Source organism: Acartia tonsa, chromosome 4, assembly GCF_053477335.1.
Source record: "Acartia tonsa isolate MP-2025a chromosome 4, ASM5347733v1, whole genome shotgun sequence".
Taxonomy (NCBI): Eukaryota; Metazoa; Arthropoda; class Copepoda; order Calanoida; family Acartiidae; genus Acartia; species Acartia tonsa.
The window spans coordinates 43,760,877-43,775,990 of NC_137263.1; the positions used below are offsets into that span (position 1 = coordinate 43,760,877).

At 30.5% G+C, this 15,114-nt stretch overlaps 1 protein-coding gene across 2 annotated transcripts in view; it reads right to left on the reverse strand.

Annotated features, from left to right (window-relative positions):
* Window positions 1-11,104: 11,104 nt before the first annotated feature.
* Window positions 11,105-15,114, reverse strand: part of LOC145317317 (uncharacterized) — a 68,415-nt gene continuing 64,405 nt past the window's right edge. For both annotated transcript variants that reach the window (XM_080158339.1, XM_080158338.1), the window contains exon 11: window positions 11,105-14,759. In XM_080158339.1, coding sequence (XP_080014465.1) covers window positions 14,001-14,759 — 759 coding nt within the window. In that variant the 3' untranslated portion in view covers window positions 11,105-14,000. The remainder of the gene's footprint in view (window positions 14,760-15,114) is intronic.

Genomic DNA, 15,114 nt, shown 5'->3' on the forward strand with positions numbered 1-15,114 from the left:
AAGCCTAATTCTATAAAATTCACTAAGCTAACCTAGGATTTAGGATTTCCATAGCCATACATTTTACCATAAATCATTTGAGTACTATTTACCTTTCTATCAATTATTACTTAGAGCTATATCCAACTATTATGATTATAAACTGTTGCTTACAATTCTTTATTTTTAGACGTTCCAGAATGTTCCAATCATCACCATCATGTGGGTCACCTTCTTCATTCTCAGCTTTGTTATTTTCATAGGAACATATCAAATTTAAATGGATTTATTATTATTTGGATCTTTCACCTTATTATCGTGTACTCTAATAAATTAAAACTTGTAGCTGGCTAAAATAACGATCCCCCCATCCACATTGGACATTTGAATCAAAGAGTTGCTTGGGTACTAAAAACTGGTAATTTGGAAAATGTAAATATTTTTTTTTAGAAAACACATTTCCTAAATTAGTATTAAGGAACTGAAGAGTAAGGTACTGAAAAACTTAATTTTAGTATCCGAGCTGTATTCAATATTTAATTATTGGCTAACTAACAGTAAGAATCAAATTGTGGCATTAATAGGGTATATTGCGCTTCAATTAAGAAATTTTGCATATGATACAACTTTGTAAGAGAATATCTTATATCATAGTATTATATAGTACGATCTTATTCTTGTTCTGATGGAAATTAATGCTAAATATTGATATGTTGGTTTGGTCAGTGTTATCCTTGTGTTCTGAGTCTAAGTGTACACTGTGCAGGAAGTGTGTGGGATGCTCATGTAGAAGATCTGATGTATAACAATTAGAGAACCAGGGATGGGATAATTAATTGTGATCAGAACATAAATAAAATAGATATTAAGATGACACCTAAATCAAACATATCTTCGTCTATCTCTTTTTGCAGCCAAGAAAATGTCAAAAATAAAGCATTAATATTGCTTAGCGATATAATTACAATCTGAGGCATTGGTGATATTCAGTGATTTATTGTCTGTACCTTTGTTTTGATATGTTAGGACGTCCAAGCTTTTTTTTATTCCGGGGAGGGAAAAAAATGTTGATATGTAAATATTGAAATTTACATCACAAAATTTTTGTCACAATTAATTATCCTTATCAACAGAGGCGAGGTCTTAGATTATAATGAGAATTCAAATTCAACAAATTCAAACCACTAAAACAAGAAAGATGATTGAGATTCAACCAATGAGATGTAATCTAAAAGTTACATGTGTACTGCAAAGAAAAGTGGTAAAATCTAAGGTTTCAGACCCCTGAAATATTAAAAAAAAACATGTGCCTGACTACAAATAATGGACTAATAATAATATCAATGAAAATACCATAAATTATATTATGGATAGAAAAATGTATAAACATTTAACCTGCCTAAAAACTTAGCTGGAAAAAAATACTTAAAATGTGCTACAATAATTTTATTGGTGAAAAAAAACATAATAATTTGGTGCTCTTAATAATAACATAAAGTATTTGAGTATCAACTTGAAATGAGGAAAAAACGGACACAATACAAAATTGGAATTTTTGTTTTACTTTTATAAACAACAGTGTTTTAAATAATGTTACAAATTGGATGTAAAATATAAAAAAATGAAATCTACAAAATAGACTAGTCGGTTAATAAAGGGAAAGGACAATGTTAGATAAATTAATCACACAAGAAACAGAAGTGAGGGGTAAGACTAATTTATCTACCATTGCAGTATCCCCCTTTCTCTGTAAGTAAATCTGGATATTTTATGTTTTAAAAATAATTTTTAAGTTTTATGCATTTGACTATCTCAATAATGTAATAGTTATTTATCGCATCGTATATAGACAGCTTTTCACGAATATTGAAATGAAAAATTATTACATTAATTAAAACCAATTTTTTTTTGTCCCGATGGGCCGAAGGTCCGGGGTAATAAAGCTGGTATTAATATTATTTTTTATTTTAATTTTTGTGGAAAATTGTCTTAATACGATGCTATAAATGATTTTTCAGTATTGCTGTGAACAGGTTCTAATCCAGCGGAAATTAATCGGATTGAAAGCCATACTGAAAAATTAATTAAAGTATTTAAATTTATTTTATTCTTTTTGAATTAATTCAATAATAAAAATGTTTTATTTGCCGTATCTTGTTATAAAGTATGAAAATAACAGAAATCTGATTTCCCCAAAATATTTATTTTTATTTTTTAATGACATTGAAATTAAAATCTAAATAAATAGTAACACATAAAATTAACTTTTTGTAAGAAATGTCAGAACGTATTTACTATAATTTTACAATTTTTTTGTTAAATTTTTTTCTCTCTCTAAAATTTGGCTCCGGTTACAAAGCTGATATTATTTTTCTATAATTTAAATTTTAAGGGGTTAAAATTTTGGGTGCTTGACTGGCATCCACCTGGCTCAGTTATATACATCTATAAAATGCATTGAAATCTATTTATTTTATTTATTATTGATGTTTTTAATGTACTTCAAAATACTCTGAAATGGTTATTTATCTTATCGTATTATAGACAGCTTTCCGTGGATAGAGAAATGAAAAATTAAAAGATAATTCCAGTTTAGGTTTCCCGATGGGACAACTAAACTGTTAATGATTCTGCAATTTTAATTTTAATTTTCGTGGAAAATGGTGTAAAACCGATGATTTTTTTCAGTTTGGCACAGAATCGGTTCTAATCCAAGGGGTATTAATTGGTTTCGAAGCCAACTGGAAAAGAAATTCTATAAATTTCGTTTGTATGCACTTTTTATATCTTTTTTCAATTGAATTTATCGATTTAGTTTGGAATTGCATTGGCGAGCAAAAAAATATATCAGTAAAATTGGAAAATTGAAAAAAGAAATACACTTCAAGAGTTAAAATGGAAGTTTTATATAAATTACTTTTTATTTTATCAGACTATTTCTTCTTTAAAGAAATAGACAGAGAGACAGGCATACAGACAGACAGACAAAAAAACAAAGACAAAAAGATTGAGAGACAGAAAAAGGGCAAAGAAAGAGATATTTATGGCATAATATTTCAAATAAAGTAAAATGGTCTAATTATTTACCCAGAAATGGAGGAAAGATAAACCATAAATTACAAAGCTACCCAATTTTTATGATCACGTTATCTAATTCGCTAATATCTACAGAATGGGCAAATTGTTTATCATCATTCTTTATATTCTAAATTGCTGCGCTACCTATGATCACATTACTAATATTATTATTTATTCCTATAAGAAGGTTTTAATGTCATATTTCCTATGACAAGATATAAAATTGATGGGAATATAACCTGGCCATAAAATTAATAATGTCAGTAATAAACTATTAATACCCTTTTTATCAATAAATACTGAAGAAGCTAATAGCTCCTAATATAAAAGATGTCATACAATACTTAAATACTTAATCCGCTTAAACAGGTCTTTCCCAAAATATTACATATGAATATTTGAATTAATGAAATGTTTTGTAAAACTAATATGGATCAGACCTTCAGAAAGGTACAGAACATCCATATGGGAACATCTATCTCGTTTGATAGGTTTAATAGCTTTTCGATGCTTTTTAATTGTAAAACTAGAAGTGCTGTAAAGTGTCATGTGTTACGTCATAAAAACGTCTAAAAAGGAGGGACGAGAGGAGAGGTAGGAAAGGAAACCCATAAAAAGGAGATAGATGAATAAGTATTTTTATGACGTCACACAAGACACTATCCCGCGCTTCTTAAACTTAGCTGAAATTAGGACAAATATGCTCATCATTATTGCTACAAGACAGGTATTAGGAAGGACGGACAGGGAAGGACGGATATTTAGGACGTATCCTAGAGATAGAGTAGCTACGCCATGAAAAAAAATTCTTATAATTTAAAAATCTGGTATAGTGGTAAAGTTAAAGAAACTAGATGAAACTAAATTTATTCACTTAATAAGAACCTCCTAAATTCGAATTCTTGTGTTTTTGCTCTGTATGTTATCATGTTAAGTTTGAAATCGATATGGTGATTCTAACATGCAAAAATATACAACAAAAGCTGTTATCCACTTTTCTTTTACTTCCCCCTTTCCTTCCCCTACACATTACTTTTTCTTATCCTTCACTTCCCTATTTCATTACTTTCCCTTCCCCTTCATATTTTCTTTCCTTACCCTTCACTTCCCCATCACATTCCGTAGCCTTCACCTTCACTTCCCCTTCACATTTATTAATCTTCCCAACCACGTCCTCTTTCTTATCCCTTTTCTTTCTCCTTAACTTCCTATTCATATTCCTTTCTCTTCCCTTTCTCTTCATATTACTTACCTTTCTCTTCCCCTTCACTTCTTTTATATTCTTTTCCCTCTCCTTTCCTTTCCCCTTCATATTCCTTTCTATTCCCCTTCACTTCTTCCAAATTTCTTTCCCTTCACTTCCCCTTAACATTCCTTCATTGCCGTTTGATTTATTCATTGATTATTCATACCACCATCACCAAATTTATGTAACATTTAAACATTACAAAAAACAACAAAAATACCTTAAAAAGTGCCCTGTAAGTAATATGAAGAATTTACATTAAATAATTGTTTTTAATATTATTACAGTTTTAATCCGACTAGTTATATAAGACTATGAGAGTGTCTCTTTAAGTAAAAGTTTGTAACCTCAATGCACTTTAGTCAAAATTAATTATTTTTCAAAGTCATGTAGAAGCATACTTTTACTTACTTTTTACATTTAAAAAAAATATATTTTTGATCTTATATAATAGATATTGAAATGATTATATATTAATTGTTTTGTGTTTGTCATGTAGAGTTGTAGGGCCAATTTTTATTAGGGAGGGAGGGGACATTTGTCTGTTTATTACAATTTTCCCCAAAGTTTTATTTTATCGTTTTCTTATTAGTTGGCTTAACAACTTTGGAGACTTTTATAAAATTTCGATTGGTTGGTTCATAAAGTTGAGTGTCCAAACAATTCAATCAATGATTGTAATCTACAAAAGGGAGAATTTTGTGTATCATCATCCATTCATCGGCCATTGTCTTATCCCTTTAGATCCCCGGAATCACCCTGGAAGAGATGGCTCAAGAAAAATTCCCTCCCAAAAAGTCATTTTGTGATATAGCTTTGCTTTTGAAAGTATTACTTCGTGTCATGAACAAAGTTTTCAAAAAACTATTTTATCATGACAAACATAATGTACTGGAAAAAATTTTCGGGGATTTAAACTTTTTCTTTACATGTACTTTAATTGTAATTTTTGGTGTTAGGTACAAAATATACTTTTTGTTTTGAAATAAATTGAAAATAAGGTTAGAAAGGGGGGGGGGGGCAGCTTTTTATTATATTTAGTAATTAGATGCCCCGCAGGGTTATGGCTCCATGTAGGGGTCATGAATAGAAAAAAAAACTAATAAAAAAAACTAAAAATGTAGTTTAAAAATAGAGATCCCATGGTACAGACAGGCATACATAAAAAATATCTAACCACTTCTTCTTTAAGGTTATGTTATTTTTGAATGGTATAATATTATTGCATCGTATTATATACAGCTTTCCATGGTTATTAAAACGACACCTTTTTTAGATTAAAACCAGTTTTGTTATCCCTGGGGTGCTAAAGGCCTTGTCTAACAAAACTGGTATTAATTTTATGATTTTTATTTTAATATTCGTGCAAAATTGTCTGTGATTCGATGTTTTACATGATTTCTTGGTATGGCTGAGAACCAGTTCAAATCCACCAGATATTCATCGGTTTCGAAGCCCTTCTGGAAAGAATTTTTTATCTTTCCTTTATAAACTCCCAATATTTATCTTTTCTGTTAATTCTAAAGTTGTACTGCACCAAACCAGGTAATCATGGATAGAAAACACGTTTAAAACAGTATAAACCTAGAGAAAAAAAGATAAACTGTAATCATTATATCAAATAGCATTAGCATACAGACAGGCAGACGGACACACAGAAAGAGAACAATTTAACAGAAATAAGAACAAAGGAACCAACTTATTTTTAAATCATATTTAATAAAATAGGCGGGGGGGGGGGGGGCTAAATATTTTTCTCTATTTTTAACCCATGTGGTGGACCCAAGCCCTACGAGATCTATACCTGCAGTGAAACCCAGTACAAAATGTTAACTGACCTAGCCTTACCTCCCCTCCCTCTTTATTTTCATTGTTCGACTATGCATTTTGAGGGAAATCTCCATTAATGTAATTATAAAATACTAGAGTTGGCTTGATATAACTATCTCACTATTAAGTTTATTTAAGTTTATTATGGATTATTGGAGCACTATAAGTTTTAAACATTTATTCCTTGGAAAACTTGAGCTCAATTATAGAAATTTATTTCCAATACAGATCTTACATGGATCTTGAAGCAATAAAGCAGGCTGTTTTGTAAATGTTAAAAATTGGAAGAATCTATTAAATACAAGTTATCGCAAATATACTTAGTAAATAAAGAGAATAAAAAATAAATTTATATTAAATTCAAATATCTTTATTTGTGGAAAATTATCAGATTTTCTTGTAAACTGTGCACACACATCTTTATTTCTTTTCCAACTAAATCTGAGATATTGATAAAGCCCTCTAGCGACATAAGGATAAACTAATTTATTTGTTTCAAAGACTCTCTGTAAATGTTCTTTTTAGTAAACTCTGCACACACAATTGATAGAAGTTTGGACTCAGCTATTTTGAACCACCTAATCAAGACTCAATATAAGTTTTTTAGATAACCAGAACATGTTTAAACTTTTGGGACAAGCATGATTTGCCATCCATTGTGTTCAACCTATCTGGGTCTAAACAAACCTTTACTACAGCCCAGCCCCTAGCGAAAGCCAGTAACTGGTAATATACACGTAGTATGCTGTAACTGTTATCATAAAGAATAGAATGAATATTTTGAAAAAAAAGAACTGTCAGAATTCTTAACTATGTATACTCAAGAACCATTTTATGTCTTTCTTTATTTTAATATACTAGCAGTTACGCCCCTAGTATGTAAAGATGAAAGTGGTATAAAATTTTTCTGGCAAAGAAGAATTAGTATTTAAGATTCTGCACAAACCTTTTCACACACCTTAATAGGAGAATCCAATATTTTGATTTTCTTTTGCTGGTAAAAAAATTGTGTATTTTTTTCTATTTAGTCAAAATTGTCATATTTTAGGTAGATTAAACCTTTTGTTTCTATATTGTTACCATTAAATCTATAACGCCATCCTAATAATGAAATAATGGATGTAGCAAAGATCTAAAAATATTGTTGTCAAATACTTACTCACTTAAGGGATTTTTAGAATTCAAATTGCGCGGCTTGTATTAACAGTAGAAAAATGTTACGCATACCGTCAGAACCGCTATGAAGTGTATTTTTTGGAAATATAAGAACGATTCCTCTGCTGCATATAGTTAGGGAGCTACGTGGTAAAATGTCCCAACTGACTTAAAACTTGACTTGCGAGTAAAATTTGAAACGTTTTACCACCTAGCTCCTATATTATTTGTAGCACATGCTTCGTTTTAATATTTCAAAAAAATAGAGTTCATAACGGTTCTAATGGTATGCGTAACATTTTTCTACTATTAACACAAGCCGCGCAATTTGAATATTAAAAATCTACGCAGTTATTTTTGCACACACTATTCTCTAAAATTTAGTAATATACTTGCAAGTCAAGTTTTACGTCAATTGGGACATTTTAACGCGTAGCTCCTTACCAAGGCGTAGCACAGGAATCGTTTTTATATTTCCAAAAAATACAGTTCATAGCGGATCTAACGTTATGCATAAAATTTTTCTTCTATTAACACAAGCCGCACAATTTGAATTTTAAAAATCTACGCATTTTTTTTGCCCACCCATTACTTAGCCAAGGAGGGTAGGGGTATTAAATATAAAGAGGGATGTAAAAATTTTCTAACCAGAAAAAAACTTGACATAAGACTGGTTATTAGTTCAAAATCCATAAATGTTGTGTGCGACAGACAAACAGATTGACCTACAGGCCAGGGATCTAAGGGGATAAGACAATAGCTGATAAATGTATGTGTATCACTAACGATGATACACAAAATTACTCCTTCTGTAGTTTACAATTAGTAGCTGAAACGTTGCACACTCAACTCAATGAACCAAGAAAATGTTATTATAAAACTTTGGGGACTAGTGTAATAAACAGGTCATTTTTCCGTTCCTTCCTTACCTACATGCACAGAAAACATTTTGAATAGTTTCATTTAAAAAATCTCTAAAGAAAAGATTTAGTGTCCCTTTTATTGGGAAGCAGAGATAAAACTCATTTCTTTTGCACATATGCACAGTTTCGATGGAGGGGTTAAGTCAAGCTCTCATTTTGTACTGTATATATTTTTTACATTTACAAGTTGGGTTTTCTGATATTTTTAAAAAGGGTTTATTTACCAAACGTAACAGTGTAATCCAAAACAAAAAATTCAAAAAATCAAATAATGATAAAAATTTTAGAAGCAGTTTTTCAGTGTTTTTTTGCCCTTGTACTTTTTAAACCTGTGAACAATCTCGGTCTACTGGTTGCATGTCAGCACAGTTTCTGCCAAGTTTTATGTAATACACCACGAATATAGGGATAGGAAAATTACTGATAATTTTTTTTAAATTTTTAAATGTAAAATTATAGTCTTACAATTCCAAAATCATAACATAAATTTTAAAGACTCGTCATTAGAAAAAAAATTGATTTTGAGATTATGATTAATTTACCATCCATTATCTGTTTCTTCCTGGTAATAGATAGAAGCTAAAAAATTTAGAAAAATACCATAAAAAATATCTGGAAAACGATAATTTCATAAATGAAACCTTAATAAAAGAATAACGAACCTAGTCAAAGTGTCTAACTCTGATTATGACGAAAAAAAATTATCCAATGATAGGCTAGTTTACACTGTAATTGACCAATGGTAAAATTTATAGTGGCCTCTCATTGGCTAATTTTTTAAAAGTCATAATCAGAGTCAGACACTTTTACTAGGTTCAGAATAACAACTTTAAAACTTTCTTTTAGTCAAAGTCTTTTTGGGCTCTTGAATCATAAAAACCTAACCTAACTCTTAAAGTAGATTCACAGTAACTTTAAAAATATTTGGTTTTGATTCCTGGCTTACATATATTCTAAGAGATGTAATTAGCGTAAAACCTGCCCTCGAATAAACTTCTCTATAAATCTGTCTTGCCTTATAGAAGATCTTACTCAACAAACACATAAACAATAGGTGGACTGTGGGTTATAGGAATGATTGAATTACTGGTTATTAGCCAAAACCTACTACAGGGTCAGGTCCATTGCTAGCAAACCTGAAAAGCATAATTATTTAAGAAATATATTCCTAAAGATAGTTAGATAGACTGGCAGGCAATCATCCAAGTTCTTTGTTATACTCAGAGAGAAAGGAAGGGGACAATGGGCAAATAATTCAATACAAGAGTTTTCGCTGAATAGCAATGAAAACCAGATTTATCCAGAAAATTTGACCAAAATTGTAAAGAGATCATGGTAATATAATTTAGAACTTCATCAACCCTTCTCATATATTTCTAAATGCCACCTAAATTCAAGGGGTTCTTAGATTGTTTAATACATAAATATCACAGTAGAGTTTCTATACATGAAATGACATTTTCTTGGGAAAAATATTTGTTAAAACCAGCCATCTAATAACAAATTTTTCTGTCTGCTATATTCAAAACTAACTCAGCTAGTTAGCGGGGCATTGATGCGCTAGTACCCAAAGTCAGGCAGAACCTGCTGAATTCTTGCACATTCCCTTTAAGCCAGTACCCAAAGTCTGGGACTCTTAAAAATTGAATATTCGATCCATTGTCCCCTCCCTTACTCCCTGGTTATACTTATATTTTGTGGATGTTATAGAATTATCTTCTGATTATAATAATATTTGTTTTGTGTGTGCGTGTATTGATATAAGGGTGGTTGTATGTGTGTGTGTGTATTGATATGAGGGTGTGTGGGTGTGAAAATGAGTGCATCTTTCCATCCAGAAAATTGCATTTCCCTGTATGTTGTATCCGTATAACTTTTACAGAGTGGCTCAAAAAAACATACATTTAGGATTTAATGTATGTTACTGAGATTTTTATTTTATTTGACTGCGACAATGGTTTTCATATTCGCTTTTTAATAGTCTTGAAAACGTTAGAACCAATCATAAAATGTATAAAACAATATTAGTCAAGCTTTTTTAGTTTTTGCTTCAAGTAAAAACCTAACGACGGGAAAGGTCAGAAAAATAGCCTAAAACCACCCAAAGACATTTACATAGCTTCCCTAGAGAACACAACTAATTCAGACTAGCATTTTCCGAGATCTTTAGCTTGAGAAAAAAATTACCTTACCACTTTATATTATAAACTATTTTTACAAATGATATTTAATTGTCAATTAGTTTAAAAAAATTAGTGGATTTGATAGATTTTATATTACTTTTTTTACACTCTGTAAATTATTTCATATAATGCATTATATTATAAAAACACAAAGCCTTCAATTTGTAATAAATCATAAATTTGTCATCAAAAAAGATCTTAAATAAATGAATCATGTTACGTAATACTTTAGAAGGAAAAAATTACATGGCTATTGCAACCTAAGAAAAGTATTTTATAGGGAAATGTGTTCTTTCAATTATTAAGAAAATAGCCTAAAACTTGTTATTACCATTACGTATTTTATTGAAAAAGCAGAACTCAATCGGTTTAGCGGAGGGTGAGATCTTAAGCTTCATCCTGACAGACAGACAGACGGACAAACATCATTCTACTTTATATTTTTTTACTAGCGGATACACCCCCCTAGAAGCCTCTAGGGGCACTTAAGGTAGGAGGGGGAAAAGTCGACCTCATCCCATTTGAAATTTGAGTTTCAAAAGAGTAAAAAATATTTTTTTTGGGGGGGAGGGGGTTTAAGACACCCTCCCCAAAAAGAGTTTAAAACCTTCCCAGGACCTATAAGAAGGAAAACAATATCGGTTCAGCGGTTAGCGAGATCCTTCGGGACAGACAAAAAACGCTTACTACTTTATATACTAGGATAGAGGATAGATAAAGAAAACTTTAATATATATTAAACAAAATATTTGGCTATAAAAATACTTAAATCCACTTTTTAAGATTTTTTGAGTAAAAATATTTTATTTGTAAATACGTGCTGACACTTCCCAATATATTCTGATAACCACTGACAACCAAAGTTAGGTTCTACCATCAGGATAGAGGGATATGACAATGGACAAGAAATTTGATTATTATAAACAAAATTAAACCTTATCCTTATAATAAAGTAACAGGACGTGTGCTTGTCTGTCTGTTTATTTTGATCTCGGTAACCGCTGAACCGATCGAATTATCCCTAACAGGGTAGTTTCTCATAGATCCCGGGAAGGTTTATAACTATTTTGGGGGAGGATACCACCACCCTCCCAAGAGAAATCACAAAAAAGTGATTTTTTTACGCAGAGACTTTAACGTAACATAGGTAGGTATCGTAGAGACTTGAACGCAACATAGATAGGTATCGTAGAGACTTGAACCAAAAAAAACCCAAAGATTTGAAGTGCCACTAGGGGCGTTTCCGCTAGTTTAGATTAAAATGACAATTTACTTTGTGCAACCCAATCCTGATTTAAGTTTGACTTCCACAGAACGAGTTAAAATTTTGTGGGTAGTAAAATTTACAGTCAATTGTCATATCCCTCTCTCTACATATGTGTATAAGTGACTTATACCTTTCAGGAGTAAAGGAATATTATTAAAATTATTGTTTCAAAGAAATGTATAAATTAGTTTAAGTCAATATTTTCTTAATATATTTTATTTTCAATAGTAAATTTTATCAAGGTAGCGCGGCATTAATTTAAATTTAAGAATAGATCAAAAGTAATGTTTTTAATTTTTTAAAAAAAAGCTAGAAAGTCTTTAGTAAGCCTAATCTAAAAAGTTTTGATTCTCCAAGTCTTAAAGGTCGTCTTAGTTATTTAAGAAAAAATCAATTGCGGCAATTCTAGGACATCCTGTGACGCTTGAATTACCAACACTTATTATTGATTAATATTATATGGATTTACCTCTCTTATCCCTGGCAAATACATTTATAAATGTATTTTGAGTCTGAAATGGAATTAACTTTGGTGACAAGTATGTGCGCTGTCATTGTAAAATGCAAGGAGGGAGGGGAAATTGGAATATTGAACTCATCTGGTACCAAAAGTTTTTAAACAACGTAAACTTATTTATTGAATATTGATTCGTTAGTTTCAAACTAGAAGTGTCCCAACATTTCAACCAATAATTTTAGTCTACAGAAGGTTTAATTTTGTTTATCATCATTTTATCGTTCATTCTCCTTATCCCTTAAGATTTATAGTACAATGTGTATAGATGTGTGTGTGTGTATGTTTGTGTGTTTGAGAGTAATTGCCAAAAAAAGGTGTAGAATTGACTTACTAACTAACTTGTACTGCTTACTATTTCTCCTTTAAACAAGGATGACAACATCCATAAGTAGCTAATATCAGAAATAGTTTTAGGAAGTGCAGTTTATAGTGGCAAAACAATATCACAACTTTTATTGTATAATACTTTACTGTTTTTTAAATGTTGTAATTTTGCTATTGATGCGCTACTTATGGTTCTTGTTTTTACAGATTTTAACATAGAAAGAAAAATTTTGAGCATTTTAAGTTAAACCTGTAATGTATCAAAAATTGAAATTGTGAAAAAAATAAATTAACATATTGTATCATGTATGTATATAAATACTAAAAACTGTAAATGATATTTGTAAACTCTATATTTACTGTCAAATATACATTATAATTTTTATAAAGTATTTTATTTAATTTATAGAAATGAAAAGTATAAAATTAATTAATCACATTATTATCAAAACGGTTAAATTTATTCTAAACTCCTAAGCAGCATTTAAAAAGCCGAATTAATTAAAGGAATTCGATTATTAAAATATAAATAAAGAGCTGTATTTAAGATGAAAAAAGAACAACCCTTCATCATACAGGCGAAGCCATGAAATAAGAAACTTGCTTTAGTGATTGTGCTTTTATTTTTACATGCTGGATTTGGAATAAATATAAGAAAAAATTTTATAATGTTTTCATAAATTATTATTTAAAATAAATTTTTTAAAAAGAAAATCAACATAAACCAAATTCTTAAAAGAAGTAATTTAATCTACTTGAGGGGAAATTTTGTTTATCATCATTTGGGATGCATATCAATTTAGCAAAAATACATATTTGATTTTTGACTGATCAATTTTATTTAATGACACTTTGATGTAAACAAAGCATTTGATTGAATATATAAACCGAGTTTTTCCTTCAAAATATGACCAATTTACCATCTACTAATACCAAATCCAGCATGATTTGACCCTATAATAAATTTTTCTCAAAAGTACATTTTAAAATTTTGATTAGATTATTTTGAGGATTAAAAATCAATTAAGATATAATTATATTTTCTATAAAATAATTATCGTTTTAATCAGAATGAATTTATCAAATAGTATAAATATAATACATAAACAATTATGATAAGATACCTATCTTTTATATATTTAATTTTAACATTATTATAAGCTAAAAATTTCTTTTCTTAATATAATAATCTAACATTTATATCACAATTATTGCTATTTACAAAATAAAAATCTTATTTTGAAGAAATAAGAAATCATGATATACAAATCAAAATTTTTAGGAAAAATCAGATCTGAAATAATTTAAAATATTATTTTATGATAAAATATTTTATTTCTAAATTTTTAATTTAGTTTTCAATTTTGAAATTACTATTAATTTTACAGAATTTTAAAAATTTAATCTTTTCTTTTACTAGAAACCCCAACTTAAGCATCAGAATATAAATATAAATTTAAATCATATTTTCAAATAGAAATAATTATTTGATCAATAATCAACTCTCAGCGTCCTGATATTCATAACTCTCTAGCTCCTCTGTGAGTCTGAGTACCTCCTGTGTCTGATTATTCAACCTCCTGGTCAGGTCTTCTATCTGTCCCTTGGCCTCCTCGTACTTGCTCTTGATATCCTCCAACTCCTCCCTCTTGGCCTTGAGGGATTCCTGTAGCGATGACTCAAGCCCGTGCATCCTGGCCTTTTCGCGCTCTGCGGCCTCCACCTGGACATTCATCTCATCCCTGTACATGGCGCGCAGCTCGTCCATCTTCTCTGCATACTCCTCCTCCACCTCTTCGCGGAGCTCGAGCATCTTCTCGACCTTGTCGGCGATGGCCTTCTCGAGGCGCTTCTCATAGTCCTCAATCTTCTCGTCATACTCGGCCCTGATACGGCTGATCTCGCCGGTCAGTTCGTCCTTTAGTTTATCATGATCCTCTTGATATTTGTCTGCCATTTTTTCCGCCTTGCGGCGCTCCTCACATACGAGGCTGTCGGTGTTTTGTGTTGTGCTGGCCGACTTCTTTTCAACCTCCTCCTCCTTTTCCTTGAGCTTGCGCCTCAGTTCCTCAATTTCCCTATGGTACTTTTTGCGCTTCTCCTCCCATTTCTTGGACTTTTGGGCAAACTGGCGCTCCAGGTCCTTCTTAAGAATCTGGATAGCCTGGTCAGTAGCGCCGTCCTTGCTCACACTCTCTAGAGCCTTCTTGAGTGCCTCCTTTTCAGATTTCAACTCTTTGTCCATGTCTTTTCTCAGCTAAAATTAAAAAAAATTGTTAAAATGTTTTTCATTTAAAAATTTGTAAAAAATCTAAATCTTTTTAACTTTGGTATAGGAAAGTTATATTTGGTATTTGGTAGCCCATGTGTTAGGCAATGGCAGAAAGAAAACTACCCATGCAACCTTAATTTAAATTTATCAAAAAAAGTTGTGTTGGGGGGGGGGGGGGGAATGTTCGACAGGCACTTTGATGGTAATTACCTTTAAATTACACATTAAAGTACAAAAACAACAATTTAAAAAAAAGGACTAGGAAAGTTATATAGTAGTACTGCTATCTAAATTAGTATTTTAAAATGAAGTGTAAAATATTGTACATTCTACACGTTGT